The 25,193-nt window shown below is 34.4% G+C and overlaps 2 protein-coding genes and 2 pseudogenes across 2 annotated transcripts; 1 reads left to right on the top strand and 3 right to left on the bottom strand.

The window, feature by feature from the left end:
* Positions 1-2,241: 2,241 nt before the first annotated feature.
* LOC142633193 (uncharacterized) lies at positions 2,242-3,457 on the bottom strand. Its single transcript, XM_075807453.1, has 2 exons — positions 2,451-3,457; positions 2,242-2,332 (listed from the first exon to the last, which is right to left on the bottom strand). The coding sequence occupies exons 1-2, from the start codon at positions 3,455-3,457 to the stop codon at positions 2,242-2,244; spliced, it is 1,098 nt and encodes a 365-aa protein (XP_075663568.1).
* A 2,498-nt stretch (positions 3,458-5,955) lies between these two features.
* Positions 5,956-7,035, top strand: LOC142633177 (uncharacterized). Its single transcript, XM_075807452.1, has one exon. The coding sequence runs from the start codon at positions 5,956-5,958 to the stop codon at positions 7,033-7,035; it is 1,080 nt and encodes a 359-aa protein (XP_075663567.1).
* Positions 7,036-8,696: 1,661 nt separating this feature from the next.
* Positions 8,697-14,931, bottom strand: LOC142621857 (aminoaldehyde dehydrogenase ALDH10A8, chloroplastic-like; annotated as a pseudogene).
* A 1,720-nt stretch (positions 14,932-16,651) lies between these two features.
* LOC142622764 (aminoaldehyde dehydrogenase 2, peroxisomal-like) lies at positions 16,652-24,910 on the bottom strand (annotated as a pseudogene).
* Between the last annotated feature and the right edge of the window lie 283 nt (positions 24,911-25,193).

The raw sequence follows: 25,193 nt of genomic DNA, 5'->3' as shown, positions 1-25,193 counted from the left end.
TTTCTATTACTTCTATATCAGCCAACAAATAAAGATTCATTTTTAGGTATTTTATTTTTATTTATTTTCTAAGAAATTCAATGGTTACAATAAAGACTGAGGAATAATCACTAAAAATTATTAGCCGAACTACAAAACCCCTAGCTAACATTTGAAATATTGGATGTTCTTTATTTATTCAGTAGTCTAAAATGTTACAGACTCACAATTAATGTAGAGTATATATATATATTGAGATCTTATCAAACTTGATAGGTAATTACCCTATAATAATTTATTCTTTCTTTTTTTTCCCTCTAAGTTACTAGGCGTGGAGAATGTGATCACTTTGTGTAAAGGAATTGAGTTAGCGGTTTTGCTGTATGTCAGTTTTGTAGATATGGTTCTAGACTTCTAGTTGTATGATATACTGTGTGGTTCGGTCGGTATCTTGTAATGGAAGCACAAACTTATTTTTTAATTTATTTTCTATTAATTTACTTCTAAATCATTCATTTATAATGTTAAATTGTGAGTTGCACTGTCCACCTCTTCTCATGGGGTTTGAATCCCTCACTATTCTGTGCCAGTGAGGCTTACAAGTTACAATCCATTACTTTCAATAACTAGTTAAGTTTGTCAAGTGACAAGAATCCCGACATGATCAGTTAACCAAGAATTATGACCAGTGGCTTAAATGAACAACTCATAGATATCAATTTTAATACCAAATTAAATTATATATACAACCTACGGTAGCAGATTGGATAAACCTAAAATATAATATTTTAATGTCCCTCTTTTCATTTATTACTAATTTATCTCACTCCTTTCTCATTCTCTCTTCCCTTTTCCATCTGAAACTCCTTGCGCTCTCAGTTCTCTCTTTCTTTCTCTCTCACACATAAACCTTGCATGGAGATCGGAGTGTGGTGGTGGAGGTTGGTGCCTAGTGGTGTAGTCATAGTGCTAACGTGGTGGAGATCGGCCTGCCTAGTGGAGATCGGCCCACCTGGTGTAGATCGGCCTACCCTAGCTTGGTGGTTCAATGGGTTTTAGGTGTCTTGGGTTATAAAATAGCAACTTAAGGTGTTTACATCCCCAATATTAGTGCTCTTAAGGTGTACTTTATTTATTAATCTTGAAGAGATTAAAAGTTAAAACTAAATATAATATTGCAAATTTAAACTTGTATATAGTGTCATTATATCCGATTTGACAATTTATACACTGTTCGATCCATGAAACAAACTTTTAATTGTAAAGTAGATTCTCTTAATTTAAAATCAAATAAAAATGATCTTGTTTGAGAAAGAGAAAGGCAGCCTTTTAACACTATTTAGTGATATTAAAGAAACAAAACTTTTTTATAACTTGCATGTTAAGATGGAAAATTATAATTTGAACAATATTACTTTTCTAGAAGCCCACCACAACACTACTTTCTGTGTTTCACTTTATACTCTTTCAATCACAACTTGCAATATATTTGTTTAATTTTTCTTATAAAATAATCAAGGTTTAAAATGAAAAAAAAAAAAAAAAATTCATACTCACAACATACCATGGTTGGTAAAGAATAAAAAATTAAACATAAAAATGGGATAGAGAATTTATGTTTGTATTGGCTTGAATCTATGATCCCTACCATAATAAAGTAGTTAGAACTTGTGAGATGACCATCATAGGCAATGAATAATGATGAAAGTGGTGCAAGAAGGGATTAAATTTCGCCCATTGATGCTAGAAATTTTGTTTATTTTGGTTCCATTAATACTTGGAATATATATAGTTTAGTTTCAGCGACTGTGACAGTGAAGGAAGAAGCATTTAATATGCCATTTACCATATATTTCTCTCTACTATCGGCTCATGCCACCACACCACGCAGGCAAAAATTAAGGTGCCATCATATATGTTAAACAATTGTCACACTCACACTTCCCAGAAAGTCAAAAAAAAAAAAAAACTCTCCATTCGTTTTATATAATGATCTATTCGAACCCTTAAATTAAAAATCCCTGCACATTTTGGTTCTCTGCTCACATTTTGTGTCCCAGCTATTAAATGGATGGTAGATTTTGTTCCAAGCTCATTAATTTTATTATAAAACATATAACCAAGACAATACCAATAACAATAATAGTAGAAGTAACAACGTTATAGGAAATTTTTTGCTGAAGAGAATAAAAAGAGGTGTTGGATTTTCATCTCACAAAAGAAACTCCACATGTAGTCTGTACTCTGTGCTGTATAAGAGGACTACTTAAGAGCCACAACAGTTGGCAGTATGAAACCATCAAAAAGAACTGAGGGAAAATCGAAAATGAAGAGCAGCAAACAATTATAAGACCTGCATGTCCAAATGATTGTTCAATAGCTAAAATTGCATGGGCAGTGAACCAGAAGTTGTCCTAACTAGTCATCAGAGAGACAGAGAATCCACATTATAAGACAGATGTGGGAAATACCAGAATGGATCAAATAGGGAATCATTAGGCATATGGTCTCCCTGGGAAAACATATGATGTCTACCATCCAAGAAACTTACAATGTATCTTCGATTGCGGCTTCCAAGTTCGTATATGCAATTAGAAGGTTGTTGCCTACCTTCCCATCTGGTTATGTTGCAAAATCCTGAGCCCATTGAACGATCCAAAAACAGTGCTTGATCTGCAAAATTCACCATCATCATCCATTCCATGTGCACAAAATTTAGCTCGTAAACTGTATGTTGGATGGATGCTAATGAAGATACAACCATCATCAGGTGCTGTCCATCAGAAACTAAACTCTGAACTCCACGATTCATATCCATATGTGGACCATGTCCTACGTTTAGCAGGGTCACATGAAGATGAGGACTCAGATGTAGTACTCCAATTTCAGCCTCACTAGTTAAAACATATATTTTACCCTTGAACACAATTGCATCTCGAATCCCCCAAGGAAAAGGAAAGTTTTTGAACTCAAATTGAGTCCAATTGGTCTGTGTGGATCTACAAACTTGGAAACATGGCAGGAATTGGCAAAAGGCTACGAGCAAAAACTCTGGCACAGGAGTAGCTACAGAAGCTAGGATGACACGATTATAAGGTTTTGGAGGTTCACGGAAACGAAGTTCATGTCTTGTGAAAGGATGCAGCAGCCAAAGTTGAGAATCTTCCTTCCTATTCTTCTTGTCTAGAAACACCAAGTACCCACAAGTGAACCCGAAACATCTGTTTTGGTTGCTTATAGGGCTGGGCAGTAATACCTTGTACAACCTTTGATCAAAGATGCTATAGAAAGAAATAGCCTTCGATGACAAGAAGAGAGTAAGTGGAGCTTGGGATGCCATAAACTCTTTCTTGTACTCTTCAGCAAATGACTTCCATTCTCCACAGACATAGCCTAAGATAAGATAGTCTATAACACTCAGTGACTTCTTGGTAATCTCATAAAGCAATTCGTGAGGAAGGTCTGACCATCCCTTCATCTTTATCTTCTTCATTCCAGGCTCTACCAATTCCAATCCTACCTTTGCACAAATAGAAAATATAGGTTAGATTTATGGTTTTGGATTCATAACACTATGCTGTTATTTTTAATGCAGGTTTTTCTCCATTATCACATGCTTGTGCATGCAAGACATTTACAGTTAATAACATATTAAGCTATATATATATATATGTGGGGGCAACATCAATCAGTTTTGAGTGTTTTCTGTAACTTAATTCTAAGCGAAAAGCCACACATATACAGATACTTAAAACATGCTCTATGGTGCAAGATATGACAAAATTGATTATTGAGTTACAATTTTTTTTTTTCTATTCCTAAAGAAACTTATCCAAAGTATATAGAAAGAGTTACTACTACTACTAAGTGCATTGTAACGCACAACTACAGAAAATTTTCAAAATAAAGATAGGATATATCTATTCATTCAAACATTTCTTGAAACATATACACAAATTAACAACTTTCTCATACATGCACGGCTTCTACTATATCCACGTAGGTATAAAAACCCGTATTCATTTGATGGCAGAAAGGAAGAAACATGCATAAATATTGTATATCTTTCTTGAAGATCAAATCCATTTGGTTGCCAAAATGTATATATTTCTTGAAATTCAAAGAATCCATAAACTTAAATCTATCCTAGTTCATTATTATTTGGAACACAAGAAAAGCAAAACATACCAGTTCAGAAGCCTTAACAGTAAAAAAAACGGCTGCGTTCTAAGGGGAAATGAAAGAGAATTTACTTAAGTCAAGAAACTCTCTTGGACAGAAAAGGAAAAAAGAGAGAATTCCAGAGAGAAAAGTGAGGGAGTTATATCTTATTTCATGAAATGCTATTGATTACGATTACAAGTATTTATATCTGTACGTAAGGCTCTTCTTGGCCAAATTAACTCACTAGTTGTCCTTTCTTGTAATTTAAACTAACTTGGGTCCACTCTTGCAATCTTATAACTAATATCTAATTTGACTCTTCTTGATTTGTTATAACTATAAGGATTACTCTGTGATCAAAAGAATTGCATCTACTTCGAAATTCAGTGTTAATTATAAACCAAACTATGAACAGTTTTTTTTTTTTTGGTGGTGCGTCTATGTTTCTGATGCATGTCAACTATATAAATATATAACTAATAAATAGCATTAAATCAAGTGACACAAAATCTACCACAATGATCGATTTGGCGTATATAAAAAATAGTGTAGCGGTGGGCATATAAAAAAGTCATATTGCTCAAATTATAATTTGCTATCTTAACATGTTGTGATAAAAAGTTTGTTTCTCTAACATTGCTTAATCGGTGCTAAAATGCTGGCTAGCTTTGTCTTTCTCTCCAACAAGATTCTCTCTTTTTAACTTTGAATTAAGAGAGTTTATTTTATAATTAATTTTGTTTCCTTGAATCTAACGGCTTATAAATTATCATGTACTTTATAATTTTAAATGATATCTACAATATTTGATTTAGTTCTAATATCTACAAGATTAATGAAGTAATCGCCTTAGCAAGATATATTTTAGTTTAAATCACAAGAAAGGTCAATTAGTGAGTTAATTTGGCCAATAAGAGCCTTACAGATATAGATACTTGTAATTGTAATCAATAGCATTTTCATGAAATAAGATATAACTCTCTCACTTTTCTCTCTGGAATTCTCTCTCTCTCTCTCTCTCTCTCTCTCTCTCTCTCTCTTCCTTTTCTTTCCAAGAGAGTTTCTTGACTTAAGTAAATTCTCTTTCATTTCCCCTGAGAACGCACCCGGTTCTTTCACCGTTACAAGGCTTCTGGGCTGGTAAGTTTTGCTTTTCTTGAGTTCCAAAATAATGAACTAAGTTAGATTTAAGTTTATGGATTAATCTTTCAATTTCAAGAAATATATAAGTTTTGGCAACCAAATGGATTTGAACTTCAGGAAAGTTATACGATATTTATGTATGTTTGTTCCTTTCTGCCATTAAATGAATATGGGTTTTTATACCTACGTGGATATATATAATAGAAGCCGTGCATGCATGAGAAAGTTGTTTGTGTATATGTTTCAAGAAATGTTTGAACGAGTAGATATATACTGCCTTTATTGTGAAAATTTTCTGTAGTTGTGCGTTACATTGCAGTTAGTAGTAGTAGTAGTAGTAATTCTTTCTATATATATACTTTGGATATGTTTCTTTAGGAATAATAAAAAAAAAATTCACAACTCAATAATCAACTTTCTCATGTCTTGCACCATAGAGCTTGTTTTAAATACCTGTATATGTGTGTGACTTTGCACTTATAAGTTCAGAAAACACTCAAAACTGATTGATCGATATTGCCCCCACGTATATATAGCTTAATATATTATTTAGTGCAAATGTCTTGCATGCACAATAATGGGGAAACCTGCATTAAAAAATAACAACATAGTGTTATGAATCCAAAACCAGAAATCTAATCTATGTTTTCTATTTGTGCAAAGGTAGGAATGGAATCGGTAAAAAAGATAAAGACATGGTCAGATCTTCCTGAGGATTTGCTTAATAAGATTACCAAAAAGTCATCATTAAGTACTGCAGACTATCTCAACATTGGCTCTGTCTGTAGAAGATGGAGGTTATTTGCTAAAAGGTACGAGAAAGAGTTCATGGCATCCCAACCTCCACTTGCTCTTTTCTTATCGTCGGATGCTATTTTTTTCTATAGCATCTTTGATCAAAGTTTGTACAAGGCAATACTGCCCAGCCCTCTAAGCCAACAACACGAATGTTTTGGATTCACTTGTGGGTACTTGGTGTTTCGGGACAAGAGGAACAGGAGGGAAGATTCTCAACTTTGGCTACTACATCCTTTTACAAGACATGAACTTCGTTTCCGTGAACCTCCAGAATTTTATAATCGTGTCATCCTAGCTTCTGTTGCTCCGCCCGTGTCAGAGTTTGTGCTCATAGCCTTTTGCCAATTCCTGCCAGTTTTCCAAGTTGGTAGATCCACACAGACCAACTGGACTCAATTTGATTTTGGCAACATTGATTGGAGGATCCGAGATGCAGTTGTCTTCAAGGGTAAGATATATGTTTTAACTAGTGAGGCTGAAATTGGAGTACTACATCTGAGTCCTCATCTTCATGTGACCCTGCTAAACGTAGGACGTGATCCATTTAAGGATATAAATAGTGGAGTTCAGCGTTTAGTTTCTGATGGACAGCGCCTGATGATGGTTGTATCTTCATTACCGTTCATGGAACACAAAGTTTACGAGCTAAATTTTGTGCACTTGCAATGGAAGATGGTGGTGAATATTGCAGATCACGCACTGTTTTTGGGTCCTTCAATGGGCTTAGGATCTTGCGACCTAACCGGATGGACAGGTATCCAACAACCTTCTAATTGCATATACGAACTTAGAAGCAGCAATCGCAGATACACTGTAAGTTTCTTGGATAAAAGAGATTATATGTCTTTCCCGGTAAACCATATGCCAAATGATTCCATATTTGATCCATTCTGGTATTTTCCACATCTATCTTACAATGTGGATCCTCTCTCTCTTCCTGTGACTAGTTAGGACAACTTCTGGTTCACCTCCCATGCAATTTTAGCTATTGAATTTGAACAATCATTTGGACATGCAGGACTTATAATTGTTTGCTGCTCTTCATTTTCCCTTGGTTCTTTTTGAAGGTTTCATACTGCCGACTGTTGTGGCTCTTAAGTAGTCCTTTTGTACAGGCTACATGTACAGTTTCTTTTGTGAGATGAAAATCCCACACCTTTTTTATTCTATTCAGCAAATTTTTCCTATTATTATGTTGTTACTTATACTATTATTGTTATTGGTATTGACTTGGTTATATGTTTTTTAATAAAATTAATGAACTTGGAACATAATCTGCCATTCATTTAATAGCAGGTGGGACACAAAATGTGAGCAGACTACCAAAATGTATGCTAAAATTTTTATTTAACGTGCGAATAGATCATTATATAAAATAAACCGGAGTGCTATTTATTTTCAGTTTTTGACTTTTTGGAAGATGCGACAATTTACTGGTTTCTTTGAGTTTTGTTAATAATATATTAATATCACGTGATGTTCCAAGGATTTGTTCATAAATGATGAAAATATTTAACCTGAAAATTTATTGGCTATTATCAATGTCAGACCTGGTGGCCCTTTTTTGAAAAATTATTAGGTTCATCAGAGTACTGACGTGGTTCTTCCCGATCTCCCAATCAATAAAATGTTGTTATTTATGCAAATGTGACATCACTTAGTAATTTTTTTTTTTAATTCTTTGTATTGACTAGGAAACTCACTCATACATTCACATAAATGACATCATTCTATTGGTTGGGAAGACCACTTTAGCAGTCCTCCCGGTGTATTTAATAATTTTTCCTCTTTTTTATTCGAATAGCTATCATCAGAATGTTTCTAAAAAATAAAAAAAAAATCATTAGAAGATAATAATGGAAGAGGAAAAGAAATTCCTCCAAGAAAGAATGTAGTTTGTCTACTCTAATAGTTTTTGTTACGCATATCTTAACATCAATAATGGGGGACAAGATGACTAAAATACTATCTATTTTGTTTAGGCAATGTTAGTTACGAACTTTGAAATGTATTGGCAATGACTTATTGTTTTTTTATGATTGTATGGATAATCATAAATACTATACATTTTGAGTATGCTATGTCATGAATGTACAGGAATTATTAGTTATAACATTGTCTTAACATTGTACACACGGAATTAAAACATTATCTTGGCTTGGACAGTAGTTATGAAAGTTCCGTTTTGAATGGTTGTTTGTTGAGTTTCTTGAACAATGTATGCTGAAGTATATGTCCTATGAAGTGGTCGTAATGCAATATTCAGAACTTTTGTGAAAGTTAAAGGACGAAAATGATATTTTAGCCAAATTAAATTCTGTGCGATTTATCATATATGTTAATCAACCACTATGCTATATCTAACTGGATACTCTCATACGGCTACTTGATTTTTCGAAGTAGATTGTTTTGGCATCCAAATATTGAGCTCTTTGAAAAGTAATTAATATCAGCTAAAACAAACTCCTGCTAATTTAAGGTTTTGTATTAATTATGCATATGCGAAATAACAAAGAAGCACAGGGTGGGTTGAAGTACCAAGTCCCAAATTAAGCTGCTTAAGCAAAGTGAGGTTGTAGCCTGCTCTTAAGACTTTTTTTTTTTGTCTTCCCTACTCACATATCTATATTTTAATATTTTCAAGGCATTGGACCAACTGTTTTACAGCTTAAATAGTAGCAACATGACATCTTATATATAGATAGCTTACAACTTTTTGTAAAAGGCTTATTTGTAGAATACATCTTTACTTCTTATACTAGTTTTGCTTTTGGTTTCTTCAAAGTTCTTTACTGCTTTGAGGAGGATGATACCACCCCCTTGGCTCATTGGAAATGTAATGTGTAACTTGCTTTACACTCAAGTAGTTGTCCAGACCCCTGCAAATGCAGTAACAGCAATAGAGCAATAATTACATTTACTATAATCAAGATTACTAAATAAGAACTTTAAACATGATAATCCTATGTGTTACCATTCTCCTAATTCACTCCCAATACCACCACGTTTGTTGCCTCCCCATGGGGCTTGGTTAAAGCAGGGCTGTGAGCAGTTAACCCACACAATCCCTGCCTGAAGAGCCTGCAGGACAAGAAATGAAACATAGTTCTTTCTGAGACACATGATGTAGATTTGCTTCATCTTGAGATGCTAATGAAATAAAGCTTTCTGTGTCATATGTATACAAGGGGTACAGAAGCAAACTCTACTTTCACCTTCTCATGAGTTTGTTATTCTTATTATGGAGTGAAAAAAATGCACCGCTACCTTCAAAGCTTGAGAAAGAAAATAATCAATGTACTTTTGAGGCTGCAATGCATGGCAAGGATGTGAATTGCTTTCCCAGGTTTTGTTAACAGACAATATGTACCGTCTCTATATGCACAAGCAGCACTAAGAAACTCCATTAATCTTACCTTGGTCAAGTGCTCACACCTTTCCAGATCCTTTGAAACTACAGCAGCACCTAAACCATAACTGTGAAATATCAATAGCAGAGACATCAACAAACTATTGATTGTGAAGCCAGAATAAAAATTCAGAGTAGTGGGACAAATCTGTGAAGGTAACTAGTGACTCACTCAGTGTCATTTGCTAGTTCTATGGCTTCATTTTCAGTGGTAAATGTTTTAACACTCAAAACAGGTCCGAACACTTCCTCCCTCCATATTTGCATGCAGGTGCTAACATCTGTTATGATGGTCGGTTCAATGAAATATCCTTTCCTCAAATGCTACCATTTTTTCCCATCCACTTAACACAAATGTGATGATTATATGGTCCATATGTTGAAAATTGACAAGGAAGACTATCTTACCTGGGGCAGACCCCTCCATATAGAATGGTTGCACCTTCATTCTTAGCGGTTGAAATGAAATTCATTACCTTCTCATACTAAAGAAAAATGGAGAATAAATTTTATTTCCCAGTCTGTTTGAGAAACAGAGACTAGATTTTGCTTCTTAGTACTTGTACCATTTTATTTTTAACCTTTTTAGAGTGCTTAGGAATTGATGTGGCATCTTTGCAGGTCAAGATAAGCTGTGACTGTGGGCCTGCACATTCTTTCTTCTTCTTTTTTTTTTTTTTGCTATAGGTTCCACATTCTATTACTTTCAATAGTTAGTGATGTTTGTGCAAGTGAGAAGAATCCCCACATGAACCTAGCCAAGAATTATGAGCAGTATCTTAAATGAACAACGCATGAGATATCAATTTGAATTCCACATGAGCATAAGAAATGATGGCCCCACCTATTTGCCCATGTGGACATAGTGTGGAGGGTTGTATTGGTGTGGTGGGGTGGGGTGGGGGGGACCGGGGGTCGGGAGTGGCATAGACATGAAGCAAAATTGCAGAATATGGTTTAATGTTCTTCTCCCAAGATGTTTTATATGTAAAAATACAGAGCTAACATCAAATAGCACTCATACTAATCATTCCAAGTTAAAGTTAAAAAAATTTAAAAAATTAATATAAAAGCACTCAGACCTGTCCTTTACTAACAATAACACCAAGCCTGCAACCTTCTTCCTTGGGATCAGAAATTTGATGTTCTTACTCCAATCGATAAGTTTTTCTAGGAAATCTGCTGCAATGCTTTCCTGAAATTGAGGAAGGCAACTAAACGAAAATCTCCATTGTTTTGCTTTTATTTTTTACTCACAATCATGATGCAAAAACCATGATGAGGAGAGGAGGAAAGGCAATTTTACTCTTAGTAATGGGGCAACATTACCAACCCAAGCAACATCTTTGCAAACACATCAGGAAATACTTAGACCTGACTTATGAATATAGCCATCCATTGTCCAAAGTGTGCAATCACGCACTAGACATAAGTCTTTTTTGATAATCAGTAAATATATAATGGGAATTCTTTACAAGAGAAATGTATCGTACTCAAGTCCAACTAAGAGGATGGTAACTAATGCAACATAATCATATGTGGTTGTCCATACTTTTATAGATATACAACATAAAAATGATACATTCCAGGAAAAAAAAATTTCTAGAGCACCACGTGCAATACATCCACATTTTTGGACATGAAATTTTATTTTATTTTATATATTTTAAAAATTCAGGTACTATAATCTCTTCCTACTTTAGAATATATCGAATTTCATCTCTTGGAAACCAGTTCCATAATCCACATACCTTCCCTGGCCACAGTTGAGGCATATGCCAATCTGCTTAGCTAATAGCACTCAAAGACCTTAAACCATAGAAAATAAGGCAGAAGAACTTAATCATTTGATGCTTATATATGTAATAAAGGTCCACTTAGACTTGATGAGAAGTAATACACCCTCCAAGTACCAAAGTTCTTGAAGATCCAAAAAAAAAAAAAGTTCTTCAAGACTCAGTTGGACCCTCTCAAAATTAGTTAAATTACCTTCCATAGAAAAATTTCAAGATATTTTATCATTAATTTTTATAAATATAACATTTAACAGACATGAAAGGACAGCAAAATCTGTATCTGTTTTACCTATAAGACTTTGCAATATGTTATGCCTAGTTTTGCATTCCAAACTCCTAGTAACTAAAAAATTCCACGTTATGTACCTTCGATGGTGATTTTTTCTTGTGCTTCAAAATTTTTTTTTTTTAATTTTTAATAATTGCTAAATGGTCTTTGATAGAAGGGAAGAAATAGATGTAAAAAAAATTATAGGGTCTGCTTCAACATTAGAATATGGTGCAATTTCATGATGGCAGTATGCAAGGGAAGCAACACTTTAGAGCCCAAAATGTCAAATACAAGGAGCAGTTGCTATTTGCCAAGAACTTTCCTAAATCTTTTAAATAAGTTTAAATGGTTTTTTATTTATTTATTACGTAACTAACCTTTATTAAGGTCTGCATCCTCAAACAAAATAATTGGACTCTTTCCACCGAGCTCTAATGAAATAGGCTACGGACAACCAAAATAGAATGACAATAAGCATTAACTTTTCAAAAATATTTATTTTTTAATAAATTGGACTTTTCATAATGATCGTAGAATATCTTAACCATTTGAGCTGCAGTTGTCATGACCTTGATACCTGTTGCCGTACTTCCAGTGAATGCTATCTGCATAAGAACTAATGTAACTTAATATCACTATTTTGGTAGAAATACAAAATAAAAGATACCCCAAATTACAAATATGATCAATTTTGGATGTACAATGTTAAGATTTCATAAAGTTTGGAACATATGAAACAATTATATGACAGCAGGACCTTGTCAACATGAGGGTGAGATGCCAGAGGGGCTTCAGCTTCTGAGCCTAACCAGTCACTATGTTAAGGACACCAGGAGGAATATCTACTTGTCTGCAAATTTCAGCCAACTCCAAACAAGTCCTGCAAATAAAATTAGTAGGAGACACAAAGGGGTCTTTTTTGGGTAAGTAGACAGAAAGAGGTCATGGAAGCAAGATTAATTAATTAAGGATAATTTTCTCACACAGAGGCCAATTCAGATGGCTTCAGTATAGCAGTACAGCCAGCAGCCAGAGCGGGAGCAATCTTCCAAGCAGCCATCAAAAGAGGGTAGTTCCTTCAACACAAAAAATAAATCAACTATAGCTCAATGTCAATATCTTTTCATGGGGACCCATGAAGGTTATCAAAAATAAAAATCATCATAAAGATTCATCATTATCCAGCAATTATGAAGTTTGAACTGTCATGGCATATGCCATCGAGTTAAATTAGGATCGGAATCACCAGTGAACAGATAAAAGTGTTAAACTTGATGATTAATGACTAACATTAGAAGCATTAGGAACATTACTTTTTATTAAATTACCGATTCTTCCAAAAGCTTAAGTTATCAGGGAATGGTGAGTTTAATACTTAACCATAATTCTAACACTTTTAAAATAAGAAAATTACAATTTCCCTTCTCTGTGGTTTGGTTTATCACAATTTAGTTCACAAAATTCTAATCGCTTCATTTAACCTCCTAAATTTTGGATTAAAATGAAATAGTTACAGTTCTGTCTAAATTAACAGATTTTGCACATTGTGAATAAATTTTTAATTACAATTTATCCCCTTGTGATTTGGCCCTATCACAATTTAGTTCCATAAAACTTTTCAGTTGTTGCATTTTAATCCCTCCTAAAATTTGGATTTAAAATGAAAATTTTAAGGGGTTTTAGGACAGAACCATAACGATTTCATTTTAGTTCAAACCTCAAATGTAGCAATTGAAGTTTGTGCACTAAATTGTAGAGGGAACTAAGTTTATTTCATTCCCTCTGTATTATTATTGCCTATTGATAATCATAGTGGGAACTTAATGTTTCTTGTGCAAAAACAATAAAGTTATTCGTGCACCTGTTATCATATATGCAAGAAATCTCACAATAAACGCATAAACCTTACTTGTCAGAGTATTTTTACATAATATGGGAAGGACAGGATAATAATTTCTTGTGGGCAAAAGTCCTCTACTTTCGCACACCCACCCACCCATACACACATGCATAGAAGATCACTTGTGATTTTTGTATTATATTATTAGTTACTAAAAAAATATCACTACATAATTTGAGAGGATACAAACTGACAAATCCACAAAGGTGAACAACTGCATATATAATTTTCACCACTGAAATTTCATTATCTAATTAACAGTCCAATGATTTTGAAGATAAGTGAATCATAATGAGGACAGAGCAGTAACAGTTCAACCCAAGTCATTGTATGTAAATGAGAAACAAATCATAATAGCTTTAGTATTGGTCCATAATTTTATATGAATCAAGAATGAAATGCAATTGAATATTAATACAATAATACCAATTTTTCTTTTCTTTCTTCTTTTTTCCTCTCTTTTCTTAATTAATATTTAAGCTCAATTGTCAGCATAAGAGTAATCAAAGAGGAAACTTTCTAAATGAAGAAAGATAACATAATAACATATACCAAGGAGTGATTAGTGCAACAACACCAATGGGTTCCTTAAGGTCATAAGTTTTGAAAGATTGTACTGGTATAGAGACAGGAGCTTTTTGCTTTGCATCTAAAGCCTCTGCAAATTCTGCATAGTACTTGAAACATGAAGCAACACCGTCCTGAATGACATGAAGCAGCCAATCAAAGGTAGAAAGAAGAAAGACAGATAATGCTTGGCCGAAGATCGTACCTATTGATATACAATACCATATCAGATGCAGCTTCATCTAATGGTTTCCCGGTATCAACAACTTCTAGTTTGGCAAGTTCAGACTTCCTTTCCAATATCTGTATTCAAAGGAGAAAGGAAGTCAAGAAAATCTATAAAATAAAAAATAAAATAAAAAAAAGTTAACAAAAAGAGAGTAGGAACTTCAAAATTCAAACATCTTTGTGAACTTCTGTAATTGGGCTGAAGTATAAATGACACTGCACCCATACAGAAGTCAGAAACAGAACATATATTCATAGCTTTTCAAACTTGGAAGAAAACGGTGTTTTTCTCAGGCTCCTAACTTTGGCCTGGTTTGTGGCAATGAATTGATCCCTACACTTTCCATACTAACAAAATTTGTAAATGGTCGTGCAGAAAACATGAACTCGTATGATTTCTAAGAGGGTCACCAACAACATACAGTCATACACACCAACCCTGTTTCCAGACTTCAAATTATAAGCATATGTGCACGAGCGCATTCAGACATGTTGAAGAGACATATTTGAATTCAATTTGATTTTCTCTGCAGCATGTAATATGGGGATTCAATAGAGAGGTTTGAGAAACCTTTAACATAAGAAATTTCCCAGATTATAAAAAATTAGACAGTAATCAGAGGAATAATTTATATGGTAAAGTGGATGAACAATGGAACATATGTAACAGTGACAGTTGTCACAATTTATACAAAACATGAGACTCTTGAATCAGAAAAGTTGACTTTATTCCAGTCCAATTTTATTCAACAAAGATGATTGTGCAACTATAATGGTAAAAAAAAAAAAACCTGCAGTAGAAAGGCCATGTTTTTCCATATGGATTATGGAAAACAATAGTTATCAAATACCATGGAAGAAATGGCATGAAGAAACTTTGCACGAAAAGGCCCAGAAGTAGAAGCCCAATATTTCCCTTCATTCCAAGAGAAAGCCCTGCGGGCAGCATCCACTGCAATCTCCACATCTTCAGCAGTGGCTGCCAGTATATCCCCTAATGAAAACAAAATATTAGATTAATGAAAAAAAAAAAAAAGAACTAAAAAATGTAATTGGATTTCCCTCTTCATGCATTAACAAAAATACACAAGGTTTGAAGAAACACACAATTAGCTCAATACACACTTTTCTTTTTCAAGTAGAAGGTTATTAGAAGATTATATAGTACATGTGATCATTTACACCTTTCACAATAATGACTTAAACTCATTTGGAAAGTTGGCAACAGAACATTAACATACCTTACAGACTTTACAGTAAGAAGAAAAAATATCAGCACAAAATTTGTTTATCTAAATATTCTGGTGTTCATAAGGCTAGTAATTATGTTTAGCTCAAAATTTTCAATACAAAAAAAAAAAAAAAAAAAAAAAAAGAAGAAGAAGAAGAAGAAAGAAAGTAGAATGAATTGCAAAAGAGAAAACTGAGAAAAGAACTAGCTCATACCAACAATCTCTTCTGTGGCAGGGTTAATGATCGGAATCCATTTTTTGAGAACAGGTTCTCTCCATTCACCATCAATGAAGAGCTGGCGAGAAGGGATTTGGATGGCCATGATGGTAAGCTACACAAGAACTCTGCAAGTGGACTTACTATGCATGTTTTTTTAGTTGGTTTCAGTCTAATAAGCAACAACGTCACCATCACAAAAATCCATTTACTATATGTCATTTTGCTTTTCTTTAGTTTTCAAGAAGAGTTCATTATTATTGTGGGTCGTTTTCATGTTTGAGTTTTTAAGATGAGGTGTTATTTCATCAAAGGAAACTCCAAATGCCACTGTATGAAATGATGATACTTTTTAGTAATAATGTTAAGATATGTTTACGTCTTACATGCTTTTGGTTGTGGTAGTAAAAACTAAAAACTAAAAAGTTAGGCAATTAGATGTAGATATGAAGCCCAGCCCAGCCCAGCCAGACCCTGTACTGCACAAATTCAGGCCCAACTTCCAAGAAAGACCAAGAAAAGGATTCCTATTTCTCAAGAAGATAAAATTTCTTAAAAGTGGTAACCTTCCCAATTGATTTCAACTACTTGGTTGTATTGACCAATAAAATTTAATTGCCATTGAAAATTTACACGTATTAACCATATGATTGATTTCAATTGGGAAATCGTAAGTACTACACATAAGGATCTGTATAGAAATACTTGAATATTTGTCTTGATAATAATTTGCAACACTATTATACAAACAAATGATGAATTCTCAGTGCTATATATATCTAACTACATACTCCCATAAGGGCACTTTGGATTTGGTAGAAAGTAGATTATTTTGAAATCTAAAAATAGAGCATCTTGAAAAGTTAATCAACTATGTGCTATATCTAACTAGATACTCCCATAAGGCTACTTGAATGATGGTAGAAAGGACATTGTTTTGGCATCCAAAAATAGAGCTACTTCAAAAGTATTTAATCAACCACTGTATTGGCTCAAACAAACTCCTGCTAATTTAAGGTATTTGTACAGATTAAGCATGCATGAAAAATGTTGATAAACAGTATCGGTTGAAGTATTAAATCCCAAATTAAGCTGCTTAAAGGAAAAAGAGCTTGAAGTTTCTCTTTTTCAATTTAGTTTTGTCTTCGTGTCTTGCATATCCATATTCATATTTACAAGGCATTTCAGCAGTCGTTTTACAGCTTCAAATTGTAGAAACATGACATCTTATGTAGGCAAAACTCATAACTTTTTCCTAACAAGTTAAAAAATGCGCTTTATTTGTAGAGCACATCTTCTTCTTCTTCTTTTTTCTTACGCTATTTTTGCTTTTGGCTTCTTTCAAGTTCTTCACTACTTTGAGGAGGAGAATACCACCCCCATGGCTCATTAGAAATGTAATGTGTAACTTGCTTTATACTCAAGTAGCTGTCCAGACCCCTGCAAATGCAGTAAAGGCGATAGAAGAATAATTTTAATTAGTATCATCTAGATTACTAATAAAAAATTAAAAATGATAATCCTTGTCGTACCATTCTCCTAATTCACGCCCAATACCACTACGCTTGTTGCCTCCCCATGCGGTTTGATCAAAGCAGGGCTGTGAGCAGTTAACCCACACAGTCCCTGCCTGAAGAGCCTGTAGGACATGGAATGAAACATAGTCATTTATGAGACACACAATGCAGATTTTTTTTTTTTTTTTGTTGATAATCACATGACGTAGATTTGCTTCATCTTGAGATGCTATAAGAAGAAAGCTTTCTCTATGTCATATGTATACAAGGGTTAAAGCAGCAAACTCTATTTTCACCTTCTCGTGAGTTTGTTATTCATATTATGGAGGGAAAAACAATGCACCACTCCATTCAAAGCTTGAGAAAGAAAATTAAAATCAGTAGAAAATAATCAAAGTACTTTTAAGGCTGCGATGCATGGCAAGAATGTGAATTGCTTTCCTGGGTTAGTTAACAGAATCTATGCTCCATCTATGTATGGACAAGCAGCATTAAGAAACTCCAATGTTCTTACCTTGGTCAAGCGCTCACACCTTTCCAGATCTTTTGAAATTACAGCAGCACCTAAACCATAACTGTGAAAGATCAAGAGCAGAGACATCACCAAACTGTTGGCTGTGAAGCAAAATTCAAAATATTAGGACAAATCTGTGAAGGTAACTAGTGACTCACTCTGTGTCATTTGCTAGTTCAATGGCTTCATTTTCAGTAGAAAATGTTTTTACACATAAAACAGGACCGAACACCTCCTCCCTCCAAATTTGCATGGAGGTGCTAACATCTGTTATAATGGTTGGTTCAATGAAAAATCCTTTCCTCAAATGCTGTCATTTTTCCCCATAAAATTCAATTAAAAACACAAATGAGATGATGGCATAGTCCATATATTGATAATTGACAAAAGAAAATGTTCTTACCGGGCACCTCCATAGAGAATGGTTGCACCTTCGTTTTTAGCAGTTGAAATGAAATTCATTACCTTCTCGTACTAAAGAAAAATGGAGAACAAATTTCATTTTTGAGAATGTTTGAGAAAGAGAGATGAGAGAGTTCATTTCTTAGTAACTGTGCTAATTTAGATATGACCTTTTTTGAGTGTTTATGAAGTGATGTGGTGTCTTTGTAGGCAAAGATGAGCTGTGAATGTGAGGCTCCACAGTCTATTACTTTCAATAGTTTAAGTTTGTTCAAGTGACAAGAATCCTTACATGACTTAATCAAGAATTATGACTAGTGCTTTAAATGAAAAACTCATGAGCTATCAATTTGAATACCAATGCAGATTGATGTTGTACAGGAGTATAAGGGTGCCACCTATCTGCCTGTGTGGGCCACAGGGTCTGGTTGGGGCATAGACATGAAGCCAAATTGCAGAATTTGGTTTAATGTTCTTTTCACCTAAGATGTTTTAAACGTAAAAGAGTGACTAAACTAAATCGAAAAGAAGTCATAATAATCATCCCCCCCCCCCCCCCCAAAAAAAAGCACTCATACCTGCCCTTGACTGATAATAGCACCAAGCCTGCAACCATCTTCCAGGGGATCAGAAATTTTGATGTTCTTACTCCAATCAATAAGTTTTACTAGGAAATCTGCTGCAATGCTTTCCTGACATGTTGAAAGGTTATTTAAATTATTGATACTTACCAAGGAAGAAATTGAGAAAGGCAACTAAAAGAAAATATCCATTTTTTCCTTTTTTACTCACAACACTAATGTGCAAAAACCATGATGAGGAGAGGCAATTTTACTCCTGGTAAGGGGCAAGAAAGACGAATATCAACCCAGATTAATATCTTTGCAAACATATCAGAAAATACTTAGACCTGACCCAGCTGTTTTCCAGTGGCTAGATTTGAAAAATGTGCAAGCATGAGCCAGGCATAAATCCTGTTAGATAATCAGTAAATAAATAACAGGAATTTTTTACAAGAGAATAGCCTCATGCATGAGTCTACCCTAGAGGATGTAAACTAATGCAACATAATCCAATAAGTTAAAACCATATCTGCCTTGGCTATGTGTTGCTTAAGAAAGTGTGTTGATGCTGTGTTGTATGCTAATATGTACTGCAGTAGCCAAGTTAATATAGCAGCAGTATTGCTGATTGCAGCAGAGCAGTGTTAGTATGCCAACAAGTCAGTTGTGCAACAGCCTAGCCTAGGTACATCAGTGAAGTAGTGTGCATCAGTGAAGTGAGTACAGTAGTTGCCTAGTTGGGAGAATCAGCCTTATTGATCTGGCATGTGCTGATTGTAAATAGGCATGAGACCTATTGTATTAACGCATGTGGTGTATAACTCAGTGATTAGTTAGCTTAGTTGGCAGTTAATTAGTGAGCTGTCATTAGTTGGTTAGGTTGTTGAAATCAGTTAGTTGAATTGAGATCCCAAGGAGCGATTACACTTATATAAAGGTCATTACCTGGCTTGTAATGAATTCATTGATGAAATAAGATTGATTCTATGCTTCTCCCAGCAAATTCTCTAGTTCCCCCCCCCCCCTTTTTCTTGGAGGCCTAGCTCCCTTGAAGTTGCTAAATCCTAGACAACTTACCACTTAAAAGAGATTCATAACACTATGTGATTGCCATACTTTTTACAGTTATACACCATAACCATGATTCTTCCAGGAAGGATTCTTCTAGACCACCATGAGCAATACATATACATTCTTGGACATGCCAAATAATAATAATAATTATTATTATCATTATTATTTTTATAAATCCACTACCATAATCTCTTCCAACTTTGGACCGTGCTCCACCCTGGTGAACTCATGCAGTTCTGACATGCCCAGAGGCCATAGGCAGATTTGGTCATGGTTTGGTAATAAAACAGGTGCCTTTTCAGACCAAAATAAGTACTTTAAGGTGTGGACTGTAAGCCCATACTCCTAATAAGTTGTATCTGCACAAAGTTTCCTCCTGTGATATGAGTTACTACCCCTTGAACGCTAAAAGAATATATAGAATTTTATCTCTTGGAAACCAGTTCCATAATCCACATACCATCCCAGGCCACAGCACAGGCACATGTCAATCCGATTAGCCAATAGCACCCAAAGACCTTAAGCTAGAGAACATAAGGCAGAAGAACATAATCATCTGAAACTTATATATGCAATATAGGCCCACTTAAACTTTATGAGAAGTATTTGTATTCTACATTTTCAAGTACCAAAGAACTTGAAGACTAATTCAGCAAAAGAAAAAAAGGGTTCTTGAAGACTCAGATAGGTACATGTTTGTGGTGCTCCTCTCAAAATTAGTTAAATTACCATTCCTATAATTTATTAAATGGATTTTATTCATTAATTTTAGAAATACGACATTTGACAGACATGAAAGATTGGCAAAATCAGCATATGTTCTACTTTTGAGACTTTTCAATTTTTTATGCCTAGTCTCGAATTCCAAACTCCAAGTAACTTAAAACTTCCAAGTTAGATAAGCATGACCTTTGTCAGTGAATCTTTTCTCGTGCTTCAAATTTTAAATAATTGGTAAATGGTCTTTGATAGAAGGGAAGTGTGTGTGTGTATATATATATAATTATAGAGTCAGCTTCTCATACTCACATGAACAATGAGACGTGATGTCGCACTGCATATTTGACCATTTGTCTTGAAGCAGCCGTAAATAGTCCACTCTGCAGCTGTTCAAGTGACAGAAAGGGTACATATATAGGCAAATATCAACATCAGAAAATGCTGCAATTTCATGATGGCAGTATGCTTGGACAACAACACTTTAGAGTCCAAAATATCAAATACACGGAGCAGGTGTTATAAGCTAAGAACTTTCCCAAATCTTATAAATAAGTATAAATGGTAAGAATTTTTTTTAGCTTGCTAACCATTGTTAAGGTCTCCATCCTCAAACACGATAATTGGACTCTTTCCACCGAGCTCTAATGAAATAGGCTGCCACTCAACCAACATAAAATAACATAAGTGAAACTGCGAGAGAATGAACATAACTTTTTAACAAAATTTTTTTTAAATATTTTAATAAATTGGACTTTTCATCTTAGAATACCTTAACCATTTGAGCTGCAGCAGTCATGACTTTGATACCAGTTGCTGTACTTCCTGTGAATGATATCTGTTTAAGAATTAATGTAACTTAATATCACAATTTTGGTAGAAATACAAAATAAAAGGTACTACAAATATGATCAATGATGTGGGGTGTGCAATGGTAAGATTTCATTAAGTTTGGAATAGATGAAATGACTGTGACAGCAGGACCTTGTCTACATGAGGATGAGATGCCAGAGGGGCACCAGCTTCTGATCCTAACCCAGTCACTATGTTAAGGACACCAGGAGGAATATCTACTTGTCTGCAAATTTCAGCGAACTCCAAACAAGTCCTGTAAACAAAATTAGGAGGAACAAGAAAAAAAAAATTGGTTTTTGGGTCAGCAGACAAAAAGAGGTCACAGAAGCAAGATTTATGAAAACACAAGATAATTTTCTCACACAGATGCCAATTCAGATGGCTTCAGTATAGCAGTACAGCCAGCAGCCAGAGCAGGAGCAATCTTCCAAGCAGCCATCAAAAGGGGGTAGTTCCTTCAACACAAAAAATAAAAATCAGCCATAGTTCATAAAAGTCAATATCTTTTCATGGGGATCCATGAAGGTTATCAAAATAACAATCATCACAAAAGTTCATCATTATACAGAAATTATGAAGTACTTGGACTGGAAAGGCATATGCCATGTCATAGTTCAATTAGGATTAAAATTACCAGTGGATAGATAAAAAGTGTTGAGCTGGATGGTTAATGACTAGCACAAGAAGTATCAAAGACATCACTTTTAAAATAGAGAAAATTACAATTTACCTCCCCTGTGGTTTGGTTCTATCATAATTTAGTTCACAAACTTTTCATTGCTACATTTGACCCCCTAAACTTTGGAGTAAAATGAAATAGTTAGGGTTTGTCCAATTAACAGATTTTATTTTTTGTAATAAACTTTCAATTACAACTTACCCACCCGTGGTTTGGCCCTATCACAATTTAGTTCCACAAAACCTTTTACTTGTTATATTTTGACTACTTAAAGTTTGGATTAAAATAGAATCTTTAAGGGGTTTTTGGATGGAGCACTATTTATTTCATTTCTATTCAAATCTTAGGGGGGTCAATGAAATTTTGTGCACTAAATTTTGATAAATTCAAACCAGGGGATGGTAAATTGTAATTTCCTCTTTAAAATACTATTGCCTATTGATAGTCATATTAGTGGAGTATTGGAACTAAATGCTTCTTGTGTAAAAATATTAGAAGTGTTCATGCACCTATTATCATATAAACAAGAAAGCTCACAATATACACACAAACCTTACTTGTCAAATTATTTTTACATAATATAGGAAGGATTGGATAATAATTACTTGTGGGCAAAAATCCTCTGTTAGCACACCCACCCACCTATACACACATGCATAGAAGATCACTAACTGATTTTATATTATATTATTAGTTGCTTAATATCACTGCATAATTTGAGAGGATGCAAAATGACAAATCCACAAAGGTAAATGGCTGCACATGCAATTTTCACCATTGAAAATTTATTTTCTAATTAACACTACAAAATCTTTGCAGATAAGTGAACCATAATGAGGACACAACAGTAACAGTTCAACCCAATTCCTTGTATGTAAAGGAGAAACAAATCATAATAGCTTTAGTAATTAGTATTGGTCCAGAATTTTATATGAATCAATAATGGAATGCAATTGAATATTAATGCCAGTTTTTCTTTTCTTTTCTTGTTTTTCCTTCTTTTTTTCCCCCCTAGTTTCTTAATTAATTATTTAAGTTCAATTGTAGCATAAGAAGGTATCAAAAAGAAACCTATATACAGGAACAAGGATAACATAATAACATATACCAAGGAGTAATTAGTGCAATGACACCAATGGGCTCCTTAAGGACATAACTTTTGAACAATTGCACTGGTATGGAGATAGGAGCTTTCTGCTTCGCATCTAAAGCTTCTGCCAGTTCTGCATAGTAATTGAAACAAGAAGCAACCCCATCCTGAATGACATGAAGTAGCCTATTAAAGGGAGAAAGAAAAAAGGCACAAAAATCTTGGTCCAAGATCATTTTTATTGATATACCATATCAGATGCTGTTTCAACTAAGGGCTTCCCAGTATCAACAACTTCTAGTAGTGCAAGTTCAGACTTCCTTTCCAATACCTGTATCCAAAGGAGAGAGGAAGTCATGAAATCTATAAGAAAGAGAAAAGGAATTTCAAAACTCAAACATCTTTCTGACCTTCTGTAATGGGGCTGAAGTATCAATAGCAATGCAACCATACAGAAGTCAGAAACAGCATACATATTTGTAGTTTCTTTTGGCCTGAATCTATCCGTAGCTTTTCAAACTTGAAAGAAAAAGGAATTTTCTCAAGCTCCTAACTTTTGCCTTGTTTGTGGCAATGGGTTGATCCCTACACTTCCCATGCAAACCAGATTTGTAAATGATTATGTGGAAAATATGAACCTGTATGGCTTCTAAGAGGTTCGCCAACAACATCCAGTCATACACACCAACCCTGTTTACTAAAGTTAGGATTATAAGTATATGTACATGTGCACGACATGTTGAAGAGAAATTTGAATTCAATTTTCATTTTCATTGCAGCATATAATGTAGGGACTCAACAGAGAGGTTTGCGAAACCTTTAACATATAGAAAACTCCCAGATTATAACTAATTAAACGGTAATCAGAGGAATAATTTAAGTGGTAAAGTGGAGGACTTATGTAACAATGTCAGTTGTCACAATTTATGCAAAACATGAGACTCTTGAACAACACAAGTTGGCTTCAATCTTGTCCAATTTTATCTGACAAAGATGATTGTGCAGCTATAATGGTAAAAGGAATTTCCAGAAGAAAGGCCATGCTTATCCATATGGAAACAATAGTTATCAAATACCGTGGAAGCAATAGCACGAAGAAACTTGGCACGAAAAGCGCCAGAAGTAGAAGCCCAATCTTTCCCTCCATTCCTAGAGAAAGCCCTGCGGGCAGCATCCACTGCAATCTCCACATCTTCAGCAGTGGCTGCTGGTATATCCCCTAATGAAAACACAATATTAGATGACTGAAATAAAAAAGAACTAAGAAATTAATCTAATTTCACTATTCATATTCATGCATTAAGAAAGATCTTCTAGCAAAAATATTCTTGTGGTTTGAAGAAACACAAGCAGCTCAAGTACACACGTTTCTGTTTCAAGTAAAAGGTTTCTAGAAGGTTATCCTATCCATGGTACATGTGATCATTTACATCTTTCACAATAAAGACTCAACCTCATTAGCAAAGTAATGAGGCAACAGAACATTAACATGCCTTACAGACTTAACAGAAGAAGAAGAAAGATCAGTGGAAAAATCTGTTCAACCAAAAAAAAGAAAAATGAATGAATTACAAAAGAGAACTAATAAAAGAATTAGCACATACCAACAATCTCTTCTGAGGCAGGGTTAATGATCGGAATCCGTTTTTTGAGAACAGGTTCTCTCCATTCACCATCGATGAAGAGCTGACGTGAAGGGATTTGGATGGCCATGATGGCAAGCTACACAAGAACTCAGCAAGTGGACTCACTATGCATTTTTTTTTTTTTTTTTTTGTTGGTTTCACAGGGACTAACTAATAGTCTAATAAGCAACAAGAGTTCATTATTATTGTGGGTTGTTGTCATATTTTGAGTTCTTAAAAGTTAAAACGAGGGGACCATAACCTACTTTATTTCATCAAAGGAAACTCCAAATGCCACTATGAAATGTTGATACTTTTTTGTAATAATGTTAAGATATGTTCACGGGGGGAATGTGCAGATTAGGCATGTGGATGCATGAATATAGTAAGTTAGGCATAGTTTGAAACTATGTAGGAAAATAGCAACTCGAGTTTTTGAAACTCGAGATTTAC

This window comes from Castanea sativa, chromosome 1 (genome assembly GCF_040712315.1).
Source record: "Castanea sativa cultivar Marrone di Chiusa Pesio chromosome 1, ASM4071231v1".
Lineage (NCBI taxonomy): Eukaryota > Viridiplantae > Streptophyta > Magnoliopsida > Fagales > Fagaceae > Castanea > Castanea sativa.
This window is presented reverse-complemented; position numbering and strand designations above follow the sequence as displayed.